The sequence below is a fragment of the Lepisma saccharinum genome, chromosome 15, assembly GCF_977018435.1.
Source record: "Lepisma saccharinum chromosome 15, izLepSacc3.1, whole genome shotgun sequence".
In the NCBI taxonomy this organism is placed as follows: Eukaryota; Metazoa; Arthropoda; class Insecta; order Zygentoma; family Lepismatidae; genus Lepisma; species Lepisma saccharinum.
In genome coordinates, this window is record NC_139243.1 from 79,680,287 (window position 1) to 79,701,054 (window position 20,768).

General features: G+C 35.9%; 2 protein-coding genes across 3 annotated transcripts in view; one reads left to right on the forward strand and one right to left on the reverse strand.

The window, feature by feature from the left end:
• Zwilch (zwilch kinetochore protein) overlaps positions 1 to 2,269 on the forward strand; it is a 66,797-nt gene extending 64,528 nt beyond the window's left edge. For both annotated transcript variants that reach the window (XM_083136492.1, XM_083136493.1), the window contains one exon: positions 1,497 to 2,269. In XM_083136492.1, coding sequence (XP_082992618.1) covers positions 1,497 to 1,570 — 74 coding nt within the window. In that variant the 3' untranslated portion in view covers positions 1,571 to 2,269. The remainder of the gene's footprint in view (positions 1 to 1,496) is intronic.
• A 2,490-nt stretch (positions 2,270 to 4,759) lies between these two features.
• On the reverse strand, positions 4,760 to 20,485 carry eIF2Balpha (eukaryotic translation initiation factor 2B subunit alpha). Its single transcript, XM_083136494.1, has 8 exons — positions 20,346 to 20,485; positions 14,392 to 14,493; positions 13,417 to 13,556; positions 11,969 to 12,085; positions 11,749 to 11,861; positions 9,786 to 9,930; positions 8,025 to 8,150; positions 4,760 to 4,944 (listed from the first exon to the last, which is right to left on the reverse strand). The coding sequence occupies exons 1-8, from the start codon at positions 20,356 to 20,358 to the stop codon at positions 4,795 to 4,797; spliced, it is 906 nt and encodes a 301-aa protein (XP_082992620.1). The 5' UTR covers positions 20,359 to 20,485; the 3' UTR covers positions 4,760 to 4,794.
• Between the last annotated feature and the right edge of the window lie 283 nt (positions 20,486 to 20,768).

Genomic DNA, 20,768 nt, shown 5'->3' on the forward strand with positions numbered 1-20,768 from the left:
TAAAATTATAGTTACCCATGCACATTGCAACTTGTTGTGCAGGCATATGCACATTCACAATCTCAGGGCAATTTGGGGAGGTGATGTGATCAGCACCATGCTCTAGCTGCCTTCACTCCACATAGGTACTCATTTATTAGAGGCTGGGTGAATCCCAGAGCTGCTTCATGCAGGGACATTGCTTGATCTCACCTGAAATAACCCACCCTGGGAATGAAGCGACCAGTGCTAGTTCCACCACATCATACGGATTAGCCCAGAAATGATATACAGTAGTGTCTCGCTTATCCGACATAAACAGGCCGGCAGAACATCGGATAAGCGAAAATGTCGGATAATAGGGAGGTGTTAAGAAAAAGCTTATTAAACGTCAAACTAATGTTATAATTTTACACATTACGAACCTAATACAGTAATCATGTTTTACAACAATACAGAAAAAATTAACTGGAAAAATGAAATTTCAACTTTTAAACAACACAACTACGTTTGTCAAATTAACAGACACATATGCATGTAACAGACGAGAAACCGATCCACATACAATGATAAACTGTACTCCACTGAGTAGCGAATGACAGACACATGAGTCCTAGTGTAGGCAGGTGCGCCAAGCGGTAGAGTCGGGAGAAACTAAAATTAGACTACGCTCATGCTCGCAACTTGCAGTTCTTGTTGTGGATTGATGACTTTTTTTCGGTGGTATGTCAGATAATACGGAATGTCGGATAAACGAGACTCTACTGTATATGAACAAGTTCTTTACTCATGTAGTGGATGGCATACAAGAGTATGATGACAAATGCAATAATTCTGTGTCTGTGATTCATGTCCCCCTTCTGCAAAAATTCCTTTCTGCACCCACTGGCGTATGCAGGATTTTTGGGGGGAGGGGCTGGAATTATAAATGTGGATAGCTAGGGGGGCGGCATACACAATAAGGTAGGTAAGGTCAATAAAGGTAAAGTTACCTGTGCATATAGCACCATGGCATGAAGGGGATGTGGGGGTAGGACCCCAGATCTTGGTCATTTTGGAGGTGACATGATTAGCACACTATGCTTCAGCTGCTTTTACCCTCCAGTGTTGACTCCAAGTACCCATTGATTTAAGGCTGGGTGAGCCTCAGAGCCACTTCATGCAGAGACAAGGCCGGACAAATTCTGACCTAAGATCACCCAGCCTGGGAATTGAACCAGGTCTTCCACATAGCAGACACCCTCCCTTCCGACTAGACCATCGTGACCAGATATTTCATATATTAAAAACTTTCCACTCTAAAAAATTGCAATCCGGGGGACATTTTAAGGTGAGTTTGCATTTACCACTGTCATTTTCTCACAATTTCGAATGGGGCTGTGGCTCCATACCCTCCCCCCTCTCTCTCTCTCTTCTGCATACGTCAGTGACCACCCATTCTTGCACCTGCCCTTCACTGGTATTTTTCCTAGATAGTTTTAGAAATATATGATCACTCTTTGTATTTTTTTTTGTAGGTATGCTGAATTCCACATTAGCGACAATTGAATATTACTCCATAAAGTTATTAGAGGTTGGTGACAGGTTGTGATGTGTTATTATTTTTTAGCATGTGTTGCCGCTGTTTGCATGTGATGAAAGACTTATTTTTTACTTTTTGTTTTCTATTGTCACACGATCTACAATAGAAAGTTAAGACCAAATGGATTAGATAGAAAGCTGGCCTTTTTGAAAATGTTGTATCTAGAGACAAGTTTGAGTGGTGTTTGGTGGAAAATTCGGTAATCTGTATCTAATGGTGCCTAACCTAACATTTTGTATCTCCACTGATGTAGATGAAATTGTAATATTTTGGCACAAAATATTTTTATTACCATTTCATAGTTATTTTTTCCTCTGAAAATTTGTTTTACCTTTATGTTTTATGCACTGTCTCAACTGACTTTTACTAAACTTGTATGTTGATTATCCAATACACCACAGAGCCCTTTTTTTAATGAAATGTTGCAACATGCTTGGAGTTTCTCAGATATACGGAACATGTTAATTTTTCTGGCAAATACATTGAGTGACTGCAACAAGGAATGAAATTCCACATGGTGATTGTGATATAGCTGTATACCCTATAATTTAGCATTGTTATAATAAAAGTTTTCCTCGAGCCAATGTAGCACACAGTTGCTACAAAATACTTCTCTTTTATCCATTTTGTGCCAAAAAGGTAATTATTGAGTGTGCAGAATCATTGTGTTTGTAATATCTTGCATGAAATATTGATATCTGTTCTATTTTTACACTAATAAAAAATTATTGCTACATGTGATAGTTATTTGAAAAGTTAATGTCTCTCTAAGGGAAAAAAAGGGTGTTTGACCTTGATTTTGACTTAACTGCAGAGGCTCAGTGGGATGGTGTAGGATCTGTGCTAAAGTTCAGGATGAAATTCACTACATTTACTGGTTTTCAAGATTACTGTTTTGCTGCAGAAGATTCACCTTGTTCAGGTAGACATTGAAAGGTGAAAGGAGAAATAGATGGAAATATTCTCTGAATGTTAGCGACAATGGTTCTACATTAGCATGCAATGTTAATTGGAAATTATCCTTTGTCTAGTGCTTTGAACTATACTTATTCTAACACTAAGTTTCGAGAAAGCACCTTTTATCTCGTCTTCCTGATGAACAAATGTATCTACCATTGAACCTATGACAGACCTGTGATTTTACTACAAATCCTCTGTTCTAACCAAGTTCTCCAAGGAGCCACCAAAACAAGATACAGTTATGTGTCGTGTGCATCAGATTATATATTTTTAATATTGTGACTTACTCTAAAAGCCCAGATTAAAGCAATAATAGTGGCCAGTAAGGGAACCTCAAAGTAGGCTTTACCCAAAGAATTTTAAGTTTGCTGGGAAAAATAATTTTAACAATAATGGATTGATGGATGGAATCATGGATTTGTTCAGTTAGCAAATGTGCACATCCACTAGATTAGTTGTGACTAACACATGGGCCGAACACAATTTTCCTAACTGCTAACGTAGAAGCTCTTACTCTAATGGCATGTTTGCTAATTTTCATTCATCCGCACTAGTGTGCTGCATAGGACCACTTTCGCTCGCTCAAACTCGTTCGAGGCTTCCATGCTCGAGCGTACCGCACTCGTAGTGGAATGATTAACAACGTCCCATATTTCAGAGCCTAATAAGCAGCACTTAAAACTAGGTGACCATACGTCCCATTTAAGAGGCTTGTCCCATTTTATAAACATCTACGTTCTAGGAGCAAGCTTGACTGCCAAGTCTAAATTTTCGAGACAGAATGTTTCTAAAAAGTGCTAAAAGAAATGTTGATGGAATTTTGAAACTAGGGTCATGTCAACATTGTGGCAAACAGATGGACTACGTTTCAAGCACTTTATAACAACCAAAATGTCCCATTGTCATCGAGAACAGTAAGCAGAAAAGCAGTTTACTGGTAGCTTGTGTTTTTTGTGTGCATTCCATTATTTGTAGTGCAATAAACAAATCTGGCCAAAAAGCGTAGTACATGTAGTTGCAACACGGATCTTCAGCAAGAATTTAAATTCCTGCATTTTGACACAATGTTAAAAGACCAATCTCCCGTTGTGTGTCAGATATGTGGGGTAAGTTTTTCGGAGAGTTTTATGAATGATTCGTGAAGAATAAAGCTGTTCTTAAGAGTGGATCTTATAATAAATACTTCTGGCACTCCTCAACTTCAGCATACGAATAACATCAAATGTTGATCCAGGGCTGCCATTAGGGGTGTGCGATGCATGTCACCGCACAGGGTGCTTACGAAATATTTATATAATAGTATTGCATCTTTTATTCACATTCATTCCTTATGCAAACCCCATCACATTAGAACAGACGAAAGAAAATAAAATTGACGTACATTAATTATACAACTCTGTTTGTAATCCTCTTACGTCCTGTGGAAAAAATAAACCAAATTTTCAAAAGAGAGATTTTGTGAAAGGAAAATTTCCACCATCCGTATCACACTTGAAATTCTTGTTTGTGATCCACCCGAACCTTCTACTGATTACCTGTCATAAACTTTGTTAGAGAGGGTACAGCATGCTGCCTCACATTGTCTTGGCTAAACTGGGAAAATATGAAGAGGTGGCAAGCACGGGTCAACACATCTTGGGGGGTAGACCGTGGCAGACATATTTATCCAGTCAGCATATTCCTATTGGTGTTGAGCAAAATTGCGGCTAAAATTGAAATAAACAACAGGTGATACTTTTATTTTTTCCCCCTCAAAACCCAGAGAAGTGAAATTTGCAGATTTTGCCAAGAAGTTTCAAGTCATAATGGTTTGAGCCAGTAGTATCCAAGTATTATATTTAACAGGCAACGATAAAAAAATTAAAAATCTGCTAATAGCCGAATGCTGAATGAGCTTCTCTCTGAAATTAATCAAGACATATTTGAGAACTGTCTTTTTTTAAAAGTAAAAATGCTTCTCAAGGGGGCTGATAAATTCCCCTCTCATTTCTGCATCCCCTCTCTGATTGCTAATTTTTGGCCCGGGGAGGAACTATATGTAATTTATATAAAAATCCCGATACTTTGGGACAGTGACTGAAATTTCCCTCCCCTCACTGCCACCTGGTGTTGCCCATGCAAACTATTTGCCACTCAAGTGAAAAACACTCATTGCAGCACTCTAACACAGATTTCAGGTGTTCTCTCCCTATTGTGATGCTTCCTGCAAAAAAAGTTGAAAACAACAAAAATTTCAGCACATTTCTTTTATTTACAAAATAATACATATGTTTTCACAAGTACAATTTAATTAGTTCATCACTGACAGCTGACGGTGTTAAGATTCCCAGATCCGTGAAGAGAAGAGTGATGTAGGCTGGAGGGGTGTAATCTACCATTGGGTGCTGCTTGCTCAGGTCAGAATCTGACTTCCTTATAGTGTACTGAAAATAAAAAGCTATCACTGAACTGAGCTTATACAAATACTGGCATATTTCAATAATTTTGAATTAATAAGACTGACTTCATCCAGCTAATTGGTTTTCTACTAGAATTGAAGATATCAATTTTTGGCACTAGTTAAGCAAAATTTCTGGAGTTCTCCATGAAGATCAAAATATATACTTTATATATATATATTTTACATTCCCACATTATACATTCAATTTTGATGGTCCCAACGTAGTAAAATGTTAATAAATTTTCCTCGATTTTACATTCTCCCATATTTTAAGGTTTTTCAGCTTGGTCCCCTGGAAAATCGAGGTTCCACTGTATAAGGGTCATACAAATGAAACAGATAGGGGTCGAGAAACAAACACACTGTATTAGACAGTGCAATGGTCAGTTAGTGTGGTTAGGATGCTTGCCTTAAGTTAAAAAATAAACACATGTAATATCAAAATAACAAAATATGTACATAAATACGTAACAATAATTGACAAAATATGTACCTAAATATGTATTATCAAAAGGAAATGTAGCTAAATATGTAATGTTAATAATACATAATCGAGTATCCAAGAAATTTCAAGAATCTGCTACATATTTATTTTATTTGAACATATTCAACATAATTTTAAAGACATAAGTTTTTCAAATTAAAATTTGTATCAAATTTGTAAACTCAAAAAAGCACAGCAACTTGCACATATTTAAGAAATCAATTTTGTCAACTATTAATTACTTTTTGTATCGCAAATTATTGTAGAAAATGTAAATATGTAAGACAGCTCTTCATAACTTTAGAAGAAAAAAAAGATCTACAGAAAGAACAATCGAATGGAAATACATAGCTACTTTGGTACAAAAACGAAACTAAAATATGTAACCAGAAAAGGGGGTGGGAGAAACTCCAGCATTTTTCAATAAATAACAGTTCCAGTATTTTTTTTTTATCTTCAGTCTATAATTTTCTTCCTCATGTTTCAGAGATTGAAAATATAAGGAAAAAGGATAAAAATAGAAAAAAGTTATCGAAATATATTGTTTTATGTAAAGTCAATTAGCAAATATGTAATATCCTGGCAAATATATAAATATGTTACATAAAACTTATGCAAAATGGTGCCAGTTACACAATTCGTTGACATATTCATGCTCAAGGTATGTATCGCGAAAGGAAAAGAATATGTAATTACATACAAATCTGGGCTCTAATGATGACAGCACACTTAAGAAGAGTTTACATTACAGATTACATTTTTAATTAGAGAATATAATCACACTTTTTTCAAGTTTCATATTCCTTTCAAAAGAAAATCATCTTTGTTACAACTAATCTATTTATTCTTTTCTTGCCATACACACAGCCACCTGGTAAAATGGTTGCCAAATATTTTTTACCATGAACAGACACAATTTTAGACCTTTCATGATTTCCAATGAAAACATTGTTCAACAACTTTCAATTGTCGATTTTCTTTGGTCATGAATGCTTTGTTTCAATGACAGTTGAATCATGTACAGATGGCTTAAGCAACGTGAGTGTACAAAGCAATTTTTAATTTTTGGTTTTATTTTTGCCTTGTGTAATATTTTTTTTTATAAGACCATTAAGCCTTGTTTCCATGATATGAAAAACTCAATATGCTGACCAAGGCAGAATTTATTATAAAACAAACTAAACGTAACGTTTCAACCTTTTAGCAAGGTCTTCTTCAGACTCAGGACGATATATATACACAAAAATACTCGCCTCCAGACTATTAGAAAGTAGTTCTGGAACAATCTAGCAGGTGGCTTTCCCTTGTCAACTGTACTTTCACCTGAAAGAGAATGTCGCTGGACTCTTTATCTCACGCTCTATTTCCTTCATTCTTCTCTCCTCTTTCTCTCTTGTCCTTTCCATTCTCTCTAACAACTTCTTCCATTCTTTGTTTAATTTCAGCCCCCCCCCCCATTCCAGTTCATTTTCTCTTCTTCACCTTTCTTCTCTATTTCCTTGGCTTCCTTCCATTTTCTCACTAGCATTCTCTTCTCCCTTCCTATCTGCTTAGCCTCATCCCACTCTGTGATGTCCTGTTTCTCTCATGTGTTTAAATATCGCATTTCTCTCTTTTTTAAGTCGTACATCATCCCTATATTGTTTCAACCTGTCTTTCAGCCTATTTTTCGTTTCTCCTATGTACACACTCAGACATTCTATACACTTCACTTCATAGATAATCCCTTCCTCTTCCTCTTCTCTGTTTTCCTTTTTCTTGATTGCATTCTTCGCTATTCTTAAGATCCTTCTCCCTCCCTTCCTGTAAGTTTTAATGCCCGCTTTTCTAACATTACATTATTGTAATTTTTCATATACTTTTTTTTTTTTCCAAAAATCATTTTACCATGGCAATAACTCATTTATCGGAACTAATTTTTTATCCTCCCATGTAGATGTTTAGCTACAGATCCCTAAAAACAGGTACCATTGTATTTTTGGCATACAAACAATTCATCTACATCAACATAAGTTGAATCGGTTGTTCTAAAATTGTGAGCAGCAAAAAATAATTAGAGGCATGCTTAAGTCGATTTTGACAAAACCATGATATGTGAAATAATATGCTGTACATTTTTCATTTTTCTGAAAGGTGTTAAGTGGATTTTACTACCTTGTTTTGTCACAAAATGATGCGAAATAGACTCTTAAACACTAAACTTTCTGAAGTTTGAATTATCCTGTGAGCTATGCAAATTGCAGAAAGTTGATTAATTCTGCTGTAAATATTTGAGAAGCAAAAATGGACCACTTTACACAGGTATAAACTTAATACTCTGGTAACTACATACATGTGTTACTAAAAGGATGTGTTTATTTTGTGTAATAAGTGGTTTTTAAATCAAATTTAGGATTGATTATATTCCCTATTTTAAAACCAAAATGTCATTTTATATACTGCTTTTGATCCAATTTTTCAGCGCTATAACAATGAAATTTTATTTTATTTACCTCTTTTGAACCCAAAATTGACTGTTTTTATACCGAAATCTTGCTTTTTATTTACCAAAAATATGTACCTCTAAGCATAATCCTTACCTTGAATTCATCAGGCAAATCATGCTGATTCAATGGATACAATCGTACAAATTTGAAACTCTCTGCTAGTACGTAAAATGGTTTCTTCATCTCTCTTGCACACAGTGCCATCGTGTAAGTTCCAATCTAAGAAACATACAGAAAGAAAATATTATCCTTGTTTTCAGGGAACAAAAAACTTTGCAGTAAATTAATATACTAGGAAGTAAGTATACTCAACTCAATGTAGTTAACATTAGACTACAGTAAACCCTCAACTTCAGTTTTAGTAAACCTAAAAAAATGTCCATGAAAAAACTATCACTGTTAGCACCATTAAGTACAGTACAATGCTTCGAAACAAATTTCATCATATTAACTTGAAGATCTGAAGAAATTGCTTTCCTGCATGTCTTTGTTTTTGTACAGAAAACATGTAGCATGCAGAGTGACTAAAGGCCAAAGGGGTAGGTTGAGAGTGTGAATCAGATAAGTTAAACATTATGAAAAGTGAACATTCAGATGTCAAGGCTCAAAGTGTTTTCTTTGAATGATATTTCTCTGTCACTACTAACCTCAATTCAGGTAAAGAGAGTGAATTTTGGTTTTAGCGAACTAAGAACATGGTGAACTAATTATCTGAATCCTTAAAAGGTTCATTATAAGCAGAGTTGACTCCAATATTTTAAATACCAAGCAAATCATGTGGAAAGGAATGTAATTAAAGTTTTTACAATGCATGGTTGCAACTAGTGCTGGGTGATATATCGTCCAGATAATAATAAGTTTCATGTTGCATATATCTTTTACAATCAATGTGGAGTTACTTATAGGCAGTTGTCCTGGCAGAACTTTTAACTTTCATTATTTTTTAAAAAAAATACTTATTTTTTTAGATTTCTTACAAATTTGAAAAATTATAATTTTTCATATTTTCCTTTGATAATCTCCGAATCACATATTTTTTGCATATTCTGCAGTGACAGATCACAACATAAACACACAGCATACAGTCTATATGTTCTGACGGCTGTGCCCTTTTCATTTTTCTTGAATTAAAATGTAGCTCTAAGCGAACTTTAGACAAACTCTTGGAAGAAGCAAAGATCACCTCGTTTGATTAATTGAAAATGTATTTGGATGGATTGCAATACATTGCAAAATATTTACATATGTAAAGTTCTTTAAAAAAAACACTCTTCTCTAAAGTATAAAAGATTTCATATACAGTATGTTTCAAAAAGAATGACTTGATTTTAAAACATATCTGTGCAACCATGCACCGCAGGTGAATGAAAATTGCACTACTTGAACCACTGTGGTCTAGAGCTTTAAATGACTGCCGCTAGATAGCACCCAAATAGATGCTAACCTTAATCATTCACAAGATGGCGTCTGTGCAACACAAGGCGTTTTTTGTGTTCTCCAATTCAGCAAGACATTACACTTACACTGTGTGACTTTTCTTGAGGGGATACATAATACAGCTTGTTTTTGTTCCACCACTACCCATTGACTTGGATGAGCTCAAGGAAATCATGGATGCAGTACATTCTGTGGAAGAAGAGACTCTGTTACTCATCTATCATCTCGATGTTATTCGTGCAGCAGGTGGAGGGCAAGTACAGCATTTATAATACGGTGAATATTTTGTCGGGTACCTGAAACACATTTTCATTATCAAATATAATTATTTTAAATTAGGTCATTCTTTTTTAATCACACTGTATAAAGAAGGAAATTAATAATGTCTAAGAGTGATTACATATAAATTTAAAGAACCTTATTGATTATCCCTCCACTCTCCACCACTCCCTCAGCTCCGACCATAACAAGATCCACCCCTTCCATGACGTAGCCCACAGCCGAGTCCAGTATAACCGTGCATGGAATGTTCGCCTTCTCTAGCTCCTTGGCCATCTGCTCCCTGAAACAAGGAAATATTCCGTACTCTAAATATACTGCTGGACAAAAAAAACCGGACACTTGCATTTTTGTGATAACGCAATGGGTCGATAAAAGCTCTGGTACAAGGGCTAACTAAATGTTGCAGAAACTGAATTAAGTACGAATGCATAAACAAAGTCCGAGCCTATGAATGGTTCATATGGTACTACATGATCTGCCGAACATTCTGTAATATACCTGCGAGCTGTTATTGCAATTCAGATGTCAAATATTAAAGTGTCCGGTTTTCATTGTCCAGCAGTATATGTACATGCACTTTCTACACAGCAACACATGTTATGCTTACGACTATCAAAAAAATATGCACTGTATCCGACTGTGATCTTTACATCAATTATGCTGATAATCTGTCTACCAATGAATTGTTCCCATCAATAGCTTGAACAATTGTTTGACGAAGATTACCTTCCAGTTCTGAAAAGTATTTCATGTTAGCATGCAAGTGGGATATTAATACATTCTCTTCAATTAATTCGTAATTTTAAAAAAATCTGAAATCAAACACTGTTAAATTCCAAGCACAAATTATTTCTTTATTATTAAGATTTTGGCTATTCCCACTGAACTTTCATCAGGAAAATGCCATCATTGATGGCTACAATATACACAGGATAGCAAAGCAATGAATAAAATTAAAATTAAGATTATGACAAGTCTGTTCACTTAGTCCATAAATGGATAGCTTATTTTCTGCTGTCAAACTGTCATAACCCTCATCATTCACTTGTTTGATACATTCCACATGTTCATTGGCTCACTTACCCACACATAATCCCACAGATCGAGCATGTGACAAGTGCCACCTACTGTAACGGTAGCTTAGCACAGACAATTTCTAAGAAACTTAGGAAGAAATGATGGGAGGGGGAGTGGACATGTGGAAACACATGCTTTGTTCAAAACAGGAAGTTCTGACAACTGAATTCATAAGAATTATGATAGGTTAGTTATCTAGCTGCTTTTCACAACATAATTTCTCACAAAAAATATTTTTTGAGACTTTAGTATGGACAAAGTTGTTTCTCTAAACTTCTAAATTACTTCAACACTCATTTCCAATTACAACACCATTAAGCCTTGTTTCCATTATTATGAAAAAATATAAATATGCTGACCAAGGCAGTAATTTATTTTATTAAAAACTGTTTTTGGTATCTTGTTACTTTTGTACTTGATACAGAGTCTGATGAAGACCTTGCTAGAAGGTTGAAACATTACGTTTAGTTTGTTTTTAATAAAATAAATTACTGCCTTGGTCAGCATATTTATATTTTTTCATCATTTCCAATATTGCACATGCATTCTCATCCTCCAGTACAACTTGTAACACTCATTACACAATTGAAATTTTTATCAAAAATGTGTTTGGGTTGATTTATTAAAATTTTATTTATATATTATTTTGGGAATGTGATGTCAAATTAATCAATACTCCATCAGTATAAGCAAATATAGACATATTGGTTTATGAATAAAATTACTTACATATCTATAAATATTGTATAATTTAGCGCCATTTTGGTATAATTTTTATGGATAAAAACATTAAATCTCCATACCCTACTTTTTTGGAAAAGAAAATGTCTAAATATGCAGCTTCTTTGGCATTGCAGCAATCTGGTAGCATATATTGATTATGGAAGTCAATGAACTTTAATTCATTTCAGTGGAATTTTATATCGGATCAGGAAAATATCAGTACTGGTAAATTTTTTATCAGTTTTGGCCAAAATTTCATGTCTATGTTTTTAATACTACTTTACAAATGTTGACTCACCCACTGTTATCAGGAGATGATTTTGTGACATATACTTGAAACCTCTTGTTAGCCTCAACAGCTGCTTTCAGGGTTTTGAGAATAACACGTGACCTCGAATGCGTCAACACTTTCTGCAAAACAAAATATGGTTAGGTTCATCAAAATCAAGAGTGCATGGCAAAGATTTCAACGGAGAAAAATAATACTATGGATGTTGAATTCAAGGGTCTGTACTTACACAACCATCCGTTATGAAGGCAGCTCCCAGCTTGGCAATTTTATCCCGGGATTCCATCAGCTTCTTGAGGAACATCTTGCCTCTGTCAATCATTACAGCTTTGCACTTGTCGAAAGGCTGTGAAAAGACATTTCTTCATTATAAACTGCACATTTTTCTGTTGCCCAATAGGCAATAGAAGATGAAGCAAGTTAAATGAATTACTGATGTTAAATATATCGGACTTAAAAATCACTATATTTTACAAAGTATTACACATACAATAACGATTCACAGGTGAAAAGAACCGAACACTCAACAAGTTTTCATGTGACACACACCAGGTGGCAGCATGAGTGTAGTGTCATTACAAAATGGCAACAATGCAGGAAAGAGTTTTTGTGTGTTGGGACATGCGAGGTGTTCATAGTCTCCTGATCTAACGCCGTGTGACTTCTTTTTTGGGGGGTATGTTAAGGACATGCAGGCATGACAGGTGTAGACTATAGATTTCTTTGCTAAAGTACAATACAACGTCTCATAAAGCTGTTTCCTACAATAAACTGGTTTGAACTGAAATTGCTGTGTTTAAGTTTCTGTGATCCTGAGATTGTTTCAGAGCAGACCCAGGAGGAGTCCATGGTACCAATATCAGGAGCAACAGATTAACAATAACTGTTCAAGGAGGAAAGTGATGTAACAATTTCATGAACCGTATCGTGCACGATCGGCAATTTGAAGGAAAAAGATAAAGAAACATGAAGCCAAGAAAGACTTATTTTCTAATAATAATGATTAATAAAGGAATATTATCATCCAAGGACTGTGTTTCCAGTTCAAACTCAAATTCTCTTTATTGAAGTTTGAGGTTCAGCCTGTGGCTGTTCTCCCACCTAACCTAAAGTAAACACTTGAGTAACTTCTTAAAATATCTATTTGTGTCGCTCTTTAAATCACTGAGAATATTAAACTAACCCACAGTTGCCAAGCCCCACTCTATCCTTGTGGTAACTACTCTGTTTTCCAAAATACAACATTTTATCGCAAATGCAACAAAATATGGACATTAACAACTATGTGCAGTATGTTAAGTATGCAACGAAACTGTTTCATCCATATACTATTCAATTTGTAAAATGTTTTAAACACTTGTAAAAAAAACATAGCCACGTGTTTTAAATGTGGCCCATGGGTATTCATTACGCTATGTTTCTTTGTTAACTGAATACACATATTGAGCCACTGATCAGATTTCTGTCCACAGTAAACTAAACGACATGGAATGAATGAAAAGACAAAGTTACAAAACATGCAAATAACCACAGACTATCAAATATTAAGTCTCAAAATGTGTTTTAAACTAGTATAAAAAAAAACGTTACAACACAGCGTTTTAAATATTTGTAAAAAAACAAAGTTGTGTGTCTTAAATGCCCTGCTGGCATGCGACATCTCACTTGTCCACTTACCTCTGTATCCAACTGAGTCAAAGTAACAAATCTCATGAAGAGCTCACATCCAGATATTACTCCAGTCACCGGGTTGTCAGTTTTCTTCATTGCTTCAATCGCCTCCTTTAAGTTGGAGTGGAGCTCTTGCACTGTCTCAGCTGCAACAAAGAAATTATCACTTTTAATGTGAGTAAGAAGGCCAATCGGAGAATATTTGCATGACTCTAAAATGTCTTTTGCTTGTGTTCAATCAATATCATACAAAATATAAGTTGGTTCTCTGCACACTTAGACCATTTAAAATGCTTTGCAGCCAAATAGGTGGCTGAGAACGTTAAGTAGCCAACTTTCAATCTCAAAATCTAGGCTATTATTATTCATTGTGTAGTGTGTTTAGAAAAGAATGACCCAATTTTATATCTGTGCAACACACACCACCAGTGAATAAAACTTGCACCACTTGAACCACCATGGTCTACATCTATAAATGGCTGCCGCTAGATACCACTAGTAGCACCCCAACAACCTTAGTCGTTCACAAGATGGCATCTATGCAACAGAAAACACAAGACTTGGCACTAGACTTGTGGCCCTCAGGATCTCCAGACATTACACCCTGTGACTTTTCTTGTGGGGATACGTAAAACGTGTTTTTGTTCCACCACTACCCATTGACTTTGATGAGCTTAAGGAAATCATAGCCACAGTAAATTCTGTTCAAGAAGACACTCTCAGGTGCATTTGGAACAAATTCAGCTCTCGTCTTGATGTTATCCGTGCAGCAAATGGAGGGCACACAGAATATATATGGTGAGTGAAACTCAAGGACTTACTTAATACTTAGTAATTTGTTGGGTACCTGTAACACATTTTCATTATTAAATATAATTATATGAAATAGAGGTCATTCTTTTTTAAGCACACTGTACATTCCTTTGAAATTATTGAGAAACTGTTTTACATACATCCTATTTCCCTTACTAAAAAACTTACCTTTGTTGTCTTCCAAAACCTTTAACATCGTCTGCATAGCAGCTAAGGCTGACGATGTTTCTGGACTGTCCCGGAGAATTCCAGAGAAATGACGACCTATATCTGAAGTAAAAAGATTCATAGATTTACATTGTATAATAAACTGCATAATTACAACAAAGTTCATGGGATCCACACACTCATTGGCCTCCAATGATTAAAAAATCCCTTGTTGAGTGGGAATCTTGGAAAATATGTACTGGAAAGCAAAAATTTACATGCCACTCTATGAAGTATTCTGCGCACTTCTACTGTTTACTAAACTACCTATAAAAATACAATATATAGATATACACAGGGTGCTCCGTAGCCAAGGTACCTGAAAATGTTCACCTGGCACTTCAATTTTAAATGCAGTTCAAAATTATTATTATTATTACAGTAAAACCTCGTTAATCCGGACTAATGGGGAGGATAAGTTGACCGGTTTAACAAAAGTCCGGATTATCTTAAATAACCTAAAAGAACAATAGAAAGTGCATTAATACTCAGTTTATAGCAACAAAACATGTTTATTATGGTGTATTTAAAGGGCATAGGCCTAAATACACTATACAGTACAGTAAAAAGTCTGCAGGAAACAGAATTTCATCAGTGGTTGACTGCCTTTTCTTTGGGAAGTTCTCTTGTTGACTTCTAGCCACATTTAAAACCTTGCATTCGGCTTTTTTTGTCTGTCCAGATTAACGAGGTTTTACTGTATTATTATTTTTAATATTTTGAGTTCACTTATGGAAATTTCCATTAACTTTATTTGAAAAATAATGAGTACACTGTGTGTATCAGTAAATCAGAATAATAAACATACCATCATAAATTTTTGCACTGTTGCTAGCTGAATTTTAAAACCTACAGCAATATAGTAGAGTCAACCATATATTAGAATGTATTGCATAGTTATTCATGCTGTTCCCAGTTGGGCCTTCTTTAGGAAGGCCACTCTGCTGCAAGAATTAAGTACTTTTAATCCAATCTTGTATTAATTAATAAATTAAATGTTTTAAGATTATATCCCATAGCTTATTTTAGTTGGATTCATGGCTTTCTTAGCCCGTATTTAGAAAAAAAGGCTGGCCCCTGAGAAAAAGGGGCTGACGCGTGAATTATTTTTAGTTTCGTCTACAGAAATATACTGGGTGCTTCACTCACTCTTGATCCCTGATTTTCTCTTACATATAATTGATGCGATTCAGTAAAATTTGACAAGGACATACATTGGTGTGTGAAAAGCATGGTAATGGAAGGATACAAGCATGGCAGCGCTACTCTCTACTGCAACTATGGCCTGTGCCTGCATGAATTGAAGGCCAATTACGAATACCGTAAAATGAAGAGGCATGTCCAGGCAACAAAAGCATTAACCAACAGTTCAGTAAATTCACAAATAGTATTTCCAAAATACACACTGTTCCACTTTCACATCAAATTAAATTCTAATTATGGCCCAAATTCCTTTTGTTTTATTGCGATTTCATCATGCTACAAATGCAATTTTTACATGGTTTGATTTCGATTTACGTCTGTTAACACATACTGCAGAGTTTTAGCGATTACTTAAGATTTTGTTCAATATATGCTTTCCTGGTGAGGTTAGGCAGGTCAGGTTTGGTTCTCTTAGCATTAAAATAAAGTCCCTAAATACATTCTCGTAAGGTTCCGATTTACTTCTACATTCATTCCCACTAGTCTACGATATTTACTGCTGCTTGTACGTTTTCCATGGGAAGCACTCATGCTTGCGTAAGGTATTTTTTAACGTAATTTTTTCAAATTTCGTGAGACAATGATTTCCAAAATTCTACGAATTAGTCCTTCTGCTAGGAGAATTTGAAAAAAATCATAAAACAATCGGAACCATTATCCTAATTATTCATATTTACTTAAATTTATCAAATAACAATGGTTTGCATTGCATAATCCCTGCTACAGCAAAAATTGTTATGAGTCAAATTTAATGATCAGACTGGCTAATTGCCCTAGTTTTAAGTGCATAATTCTAATATCATAGTACATATGTGTTTTCTACTTAAATCAAATCCTACACTAGACTTGAAGGGGGTTTCATGCTTGCGACCAGATATCACTTCATCAGATGTTGAAAGTATTTAGGGATGTTATTTTAATCCTAAGAGTACTAAACCTAATCCACCTAGCTCTGCATTTATGGACATAATACCCATTTGTACCTCGCACTGCATGACATAGAAGCAACAGCAGTCTAAACTAATAGCTGCCCGGAAACAAATATGCACATTGGATTATACCAATGGAAAAAATCGGACCCCTCTCCTATTTTCATCATATTTGGCATACTCAATAATTGAGGCCTCCTAATCACGAATCTGAAGTTAAAATTTGTCGGAAACATCTAGAAATTGCAAAATAAGCTAAAATAAGGCGTTAGTTTTCGGAATGGAAACTGTCGATTTTCGCGATTTTTTTTGTTTCACAACCAAATATACTGATACTACCACGACACCAAATTTTAACTATGTTTGCCTAACCTAACCACATGCCAAAGGTTCGTGGGGCTAGCGCCAATGGTTTGTGAGGCTAGCATCAATGGTTTGCAATTTCTAGACGTGACCGACAAATTTTAACTTCAGATTCGTGATTAGGAGGCCTCAATTAGTGAGTATGTGAAATATGAAGAAAATCGGAGAGGGGTCCGGTCATCTCAAGTCATACCAGTAGTTAGGATCAATGGCTACTCTAATAATAATAATAATAATAATGGTGCGTTAAATTTCCTTTGGTCCAAGTTTCATGGTGTTGTGTGAATGAGTGAACTTCTGCATTGTTAATAATATTAACAATAATAATTCCTTTCTTCAGTGAACGAATTTCAGCCGTAGGCTGCTTTACTACCTAACCTTTGTCATGAGCTACATAAGAAAATATAAGTATACATAATATATTAATACATGAATGCAGATAGAAAGAATGATTAAAACTAAAGAGAAATACTACTAGAAAAATGCTGTATGTTTAATATTTGTGTGTGTGTGTGTGTGTGTGTGTGTGTGTAAAAAAAACTGTTCCATCTATTGATTTATGAATAATACCATAAAGTCTTAAATAATCCTTCTCGGCTTATATTGAGGGCTAGATTCTACTTTACGTCCTTATTGCCTTTTGGTGGTAACCAATGGGAGTTAACAACACTGCAGGCTCGTCTTTGTGTCCGCGTTGTGAATGTGTGTGCAGCCCCACTAACCATTCACAGGTAGCCTCACGAACCATTCACAATAGCCCCAAAAACCATTCACGTTTGCTACAAAACCCATGCACGGGTAACCGCATGAACCATTCATGGGGACGAGGTATGCCTACGAGATTAGGTTCCATTAACACTCATTTCACCCCTAAATATGTGCTTTGTCATTGAAAAATTTCCTCAGTACGTTCAATTACTTATATCCGGACAACATCGCTTTTTATCAATTTCCTCCTCCAGGTAATTTTCCTCGCTTTGGGATTTACGTTGTTAATTCCTTATACAATAAGCTTTCCAACGATATAGGACACGTATTCCTTAGGAAAAGGGGTATGACTTAAGATGACCGGACCCCTCTCCGATTTTCTTCATATTTGGCATACTTGCTAACTGAGGCCTGCTAATGGCGTATCTTAAGTTAAAATTTGTCGGATAAGTCTAGAAATTGCAAAATAATTGCGAACCATTGACGTGTGGTTAGGTTAGTTTCGGTTAGGGTAGGCAAACATAGTTAACATTTGGTGTTGTGGTAGTATCAGGAGCTAGAAATTGCAAAATAATTGCGAACCATTTACGCTAGCCCCACGAACCATCCACTTACTTCCAAGTGGATGTAGCCTGTGTGTGATGACGTAATCCCGGTCAGCGTTTCCAAACATGTGTTTTTGTAACTGAAGAAGGTACGTTTCCGCAAATGATTTGTGGGGCTATGCGAGAATGGTGTGTGGGGCTACGCATATTTTTTTGCAACCAATTTTTAACTATTGTAACCTATACGTGACCCTACCTAACCTAACCTTACCGGAAATGGTTTGTGGGGCTATGCGTCAATGGTTTGTGGGGCTACGTAGGTATTTTGGTAACACTTTACTATACCGGAGACGGATTTCTTCAAATTTACAGGAGAAAGTGCATACGCAAATCATTTTCTGTAGCGTTGTTGATGTTCGGGAATGTAGTTTTGATCCATTTTAATGCGAATGCATGTGGTTTTCTACGAAAATCTATTTCCGACGTGCTATTGCTGCTGCCGCCATTTGCTTTCTGCACGAGAGCACAATACGCTCCCGTATTGTCAGTATATGCTAAATTGAACAAAAGGAGTGCTAATGGAACCTAACCTAACCTAGTAGGCATACCTCGTCCCCGTGATGGTTCGTGGGGCTGTCGTGAATTTTTGGGCTAACGTCAATGGTTTTTGGGGCTGCCCGTGGAAGGTTTGTGGGAAATAAGGAACAACAGTAAGTAAGAAATAGACATTATTTTCGTTAGAAATTCATTATTTCACCTAAAGAAATGTTCCGCAATGCAGAATAATACGTTAGCAATGTAAAAAATTGTGAAATAAATCATTGATAGGTGTCTCCGGTATAGTAAAGTAGTACCGGTATTTTTGGGTGCAGTGGGGGTGGAAACAGTGCATGCCGAGTACGGTAATGAAACTGTTACCGAAGGCAAAAAGAAACTAAGAAAATTTACTCGATATTTCGCAAATAAAGCTGATATCCTTGAAGTAAAGTAGTACCGGTATTTTTGGGTGCAGTGGGGGTGGAAACAGTGCATGCCGAGTACGGTAATGAAACTGTTACCGAAGGCAAAAAGAAACTAAGAAAATTTACAGGAACGAGTTTACAATACCGGACCACTCTCCAATTTCTATGAAATTTCGCCTACTCACTAATTGTGAACTCCTAATCACGAATCTGCATGTAATAATTGGCGGTCAAGTATGGAAATCGAGAAAAAAACGAAATAAACTATGTTTTCTTAACGTTACGTTACCCTACCATAAGAACAATAGCTCCACGGAAGACGCCATTTTTCCAACATGAAGAAATCAACAGGCAAGACAAGGTACAGTTCTCTTAGCCAAAACATTAATTTTTCTTTGTATTTATGCTAATGGAACCTAACCTAACAGGCCTAACCTAACCTCGTAGGCATTCCTCGTCTGACGTCAGCAAGATTGTTGTGCGTAAAGAAAGACCATTAACGAATTGCGAAAGAAAGGTGGTTCCAAATTGCTGTGTATGGACAATCACCGTGGTAAATCGCAAGGTTATTTTACAAGTTCTACACGTAAATGTACAATTTTAACAAGTGACCGCCAAATATGAACTACAGATACGTCATCAGGACACCGAAATTAGTAAGTAGACGAAATTTTATAGAAATTGGAGAGTGGTCCGGTATTGTAAACTCATGCCGTGGAAACAGTGCATGCCGAGTACGGTAATGAAACTGTTACCGAAGGCAAAAAGAAACTAAGAAAATTTACTCGATATTTCGCAAATAAAGCTGATATCCTTGAAATAAGCTAAATGCTACCTTCAGCAATGTTTCTCAATGAGAATACCTAAGTACGAATATTCAAATTAAATGAACTAGCAAATTTCAGCTGACTGTCCCTTACGAGAAATTTACCCTTTTAACTTCGGATTCGTGATTAGGAGGCCTCAATTAGTGAGTATGAAGAAAATCGGACAGAGGTCCGGTCATCTTAAGTCGTTCCGTAGAATCTTACCATATTGAGTTTGTATGATTAACAATATTATAAATATTCCAATTGTGAAATGTACAACAGATAGACTTTCTCCCAAACAGCTGTTTGATTATCCTTGCATGTTTGTAAATCTACGTGTTTACTGCATACGAGTGTCGGTGGTTTTATTGCTACCTTAATTTTATCTATAATTACCTAACTGATTCATTGCTTAAATAAAAGTCCACACTTTGTAACAACAGTAATTTTAGTAAAACATTTAACAAGAATGCTTGTATGAATACGATACGCGTTCCCCGCTGTTCTCTTGTTTTTCTCGGTGCAAATGATAAGTACCTTTCTTCTTTCTTAACAGAAGCGTCACACGAGTTGATTTGCTTGGCGTGTGGTGGCGATTGGTTCCAAATCTAGAGTTGGCAAGGACAGTTTATTTTCCCTTGGTAGATAAGGTTTAGCATAGTACGGGCGGGGGCAAAAGTAGCAAAAAGTGTTGTGGGGCAACTGTTACCCTCCCTAAGTTCCCCACGCACAACCCTTCAGGGTTGCCCCAAGCTACCCATTGATTTGAGGCTGGATGAGCCGCTTTATGCGGGGACAAGCCCGGAAAAATTCCGATCT

Excerpts from the sequence above, each read along its gene's own strand:
- eIF2Balpha (XM_083136494.1), bottom strand. Across the intron at positions 12,086-13,416 it reads TGACTCAGTTGGATACAGAG|CCTTTCGACAAGTGCAAAGC; the intron begins GTAAGTGGACAA and ends GTCTTTTCACAG. Across the intron at positions 11,862-11,968 it reads CCTTCATAACGGATGGTTGT|AAAGTGTTGACGCATTCGAG; the intron begins GTAAGTACAGAC and ends TTTGTTTTGCAG.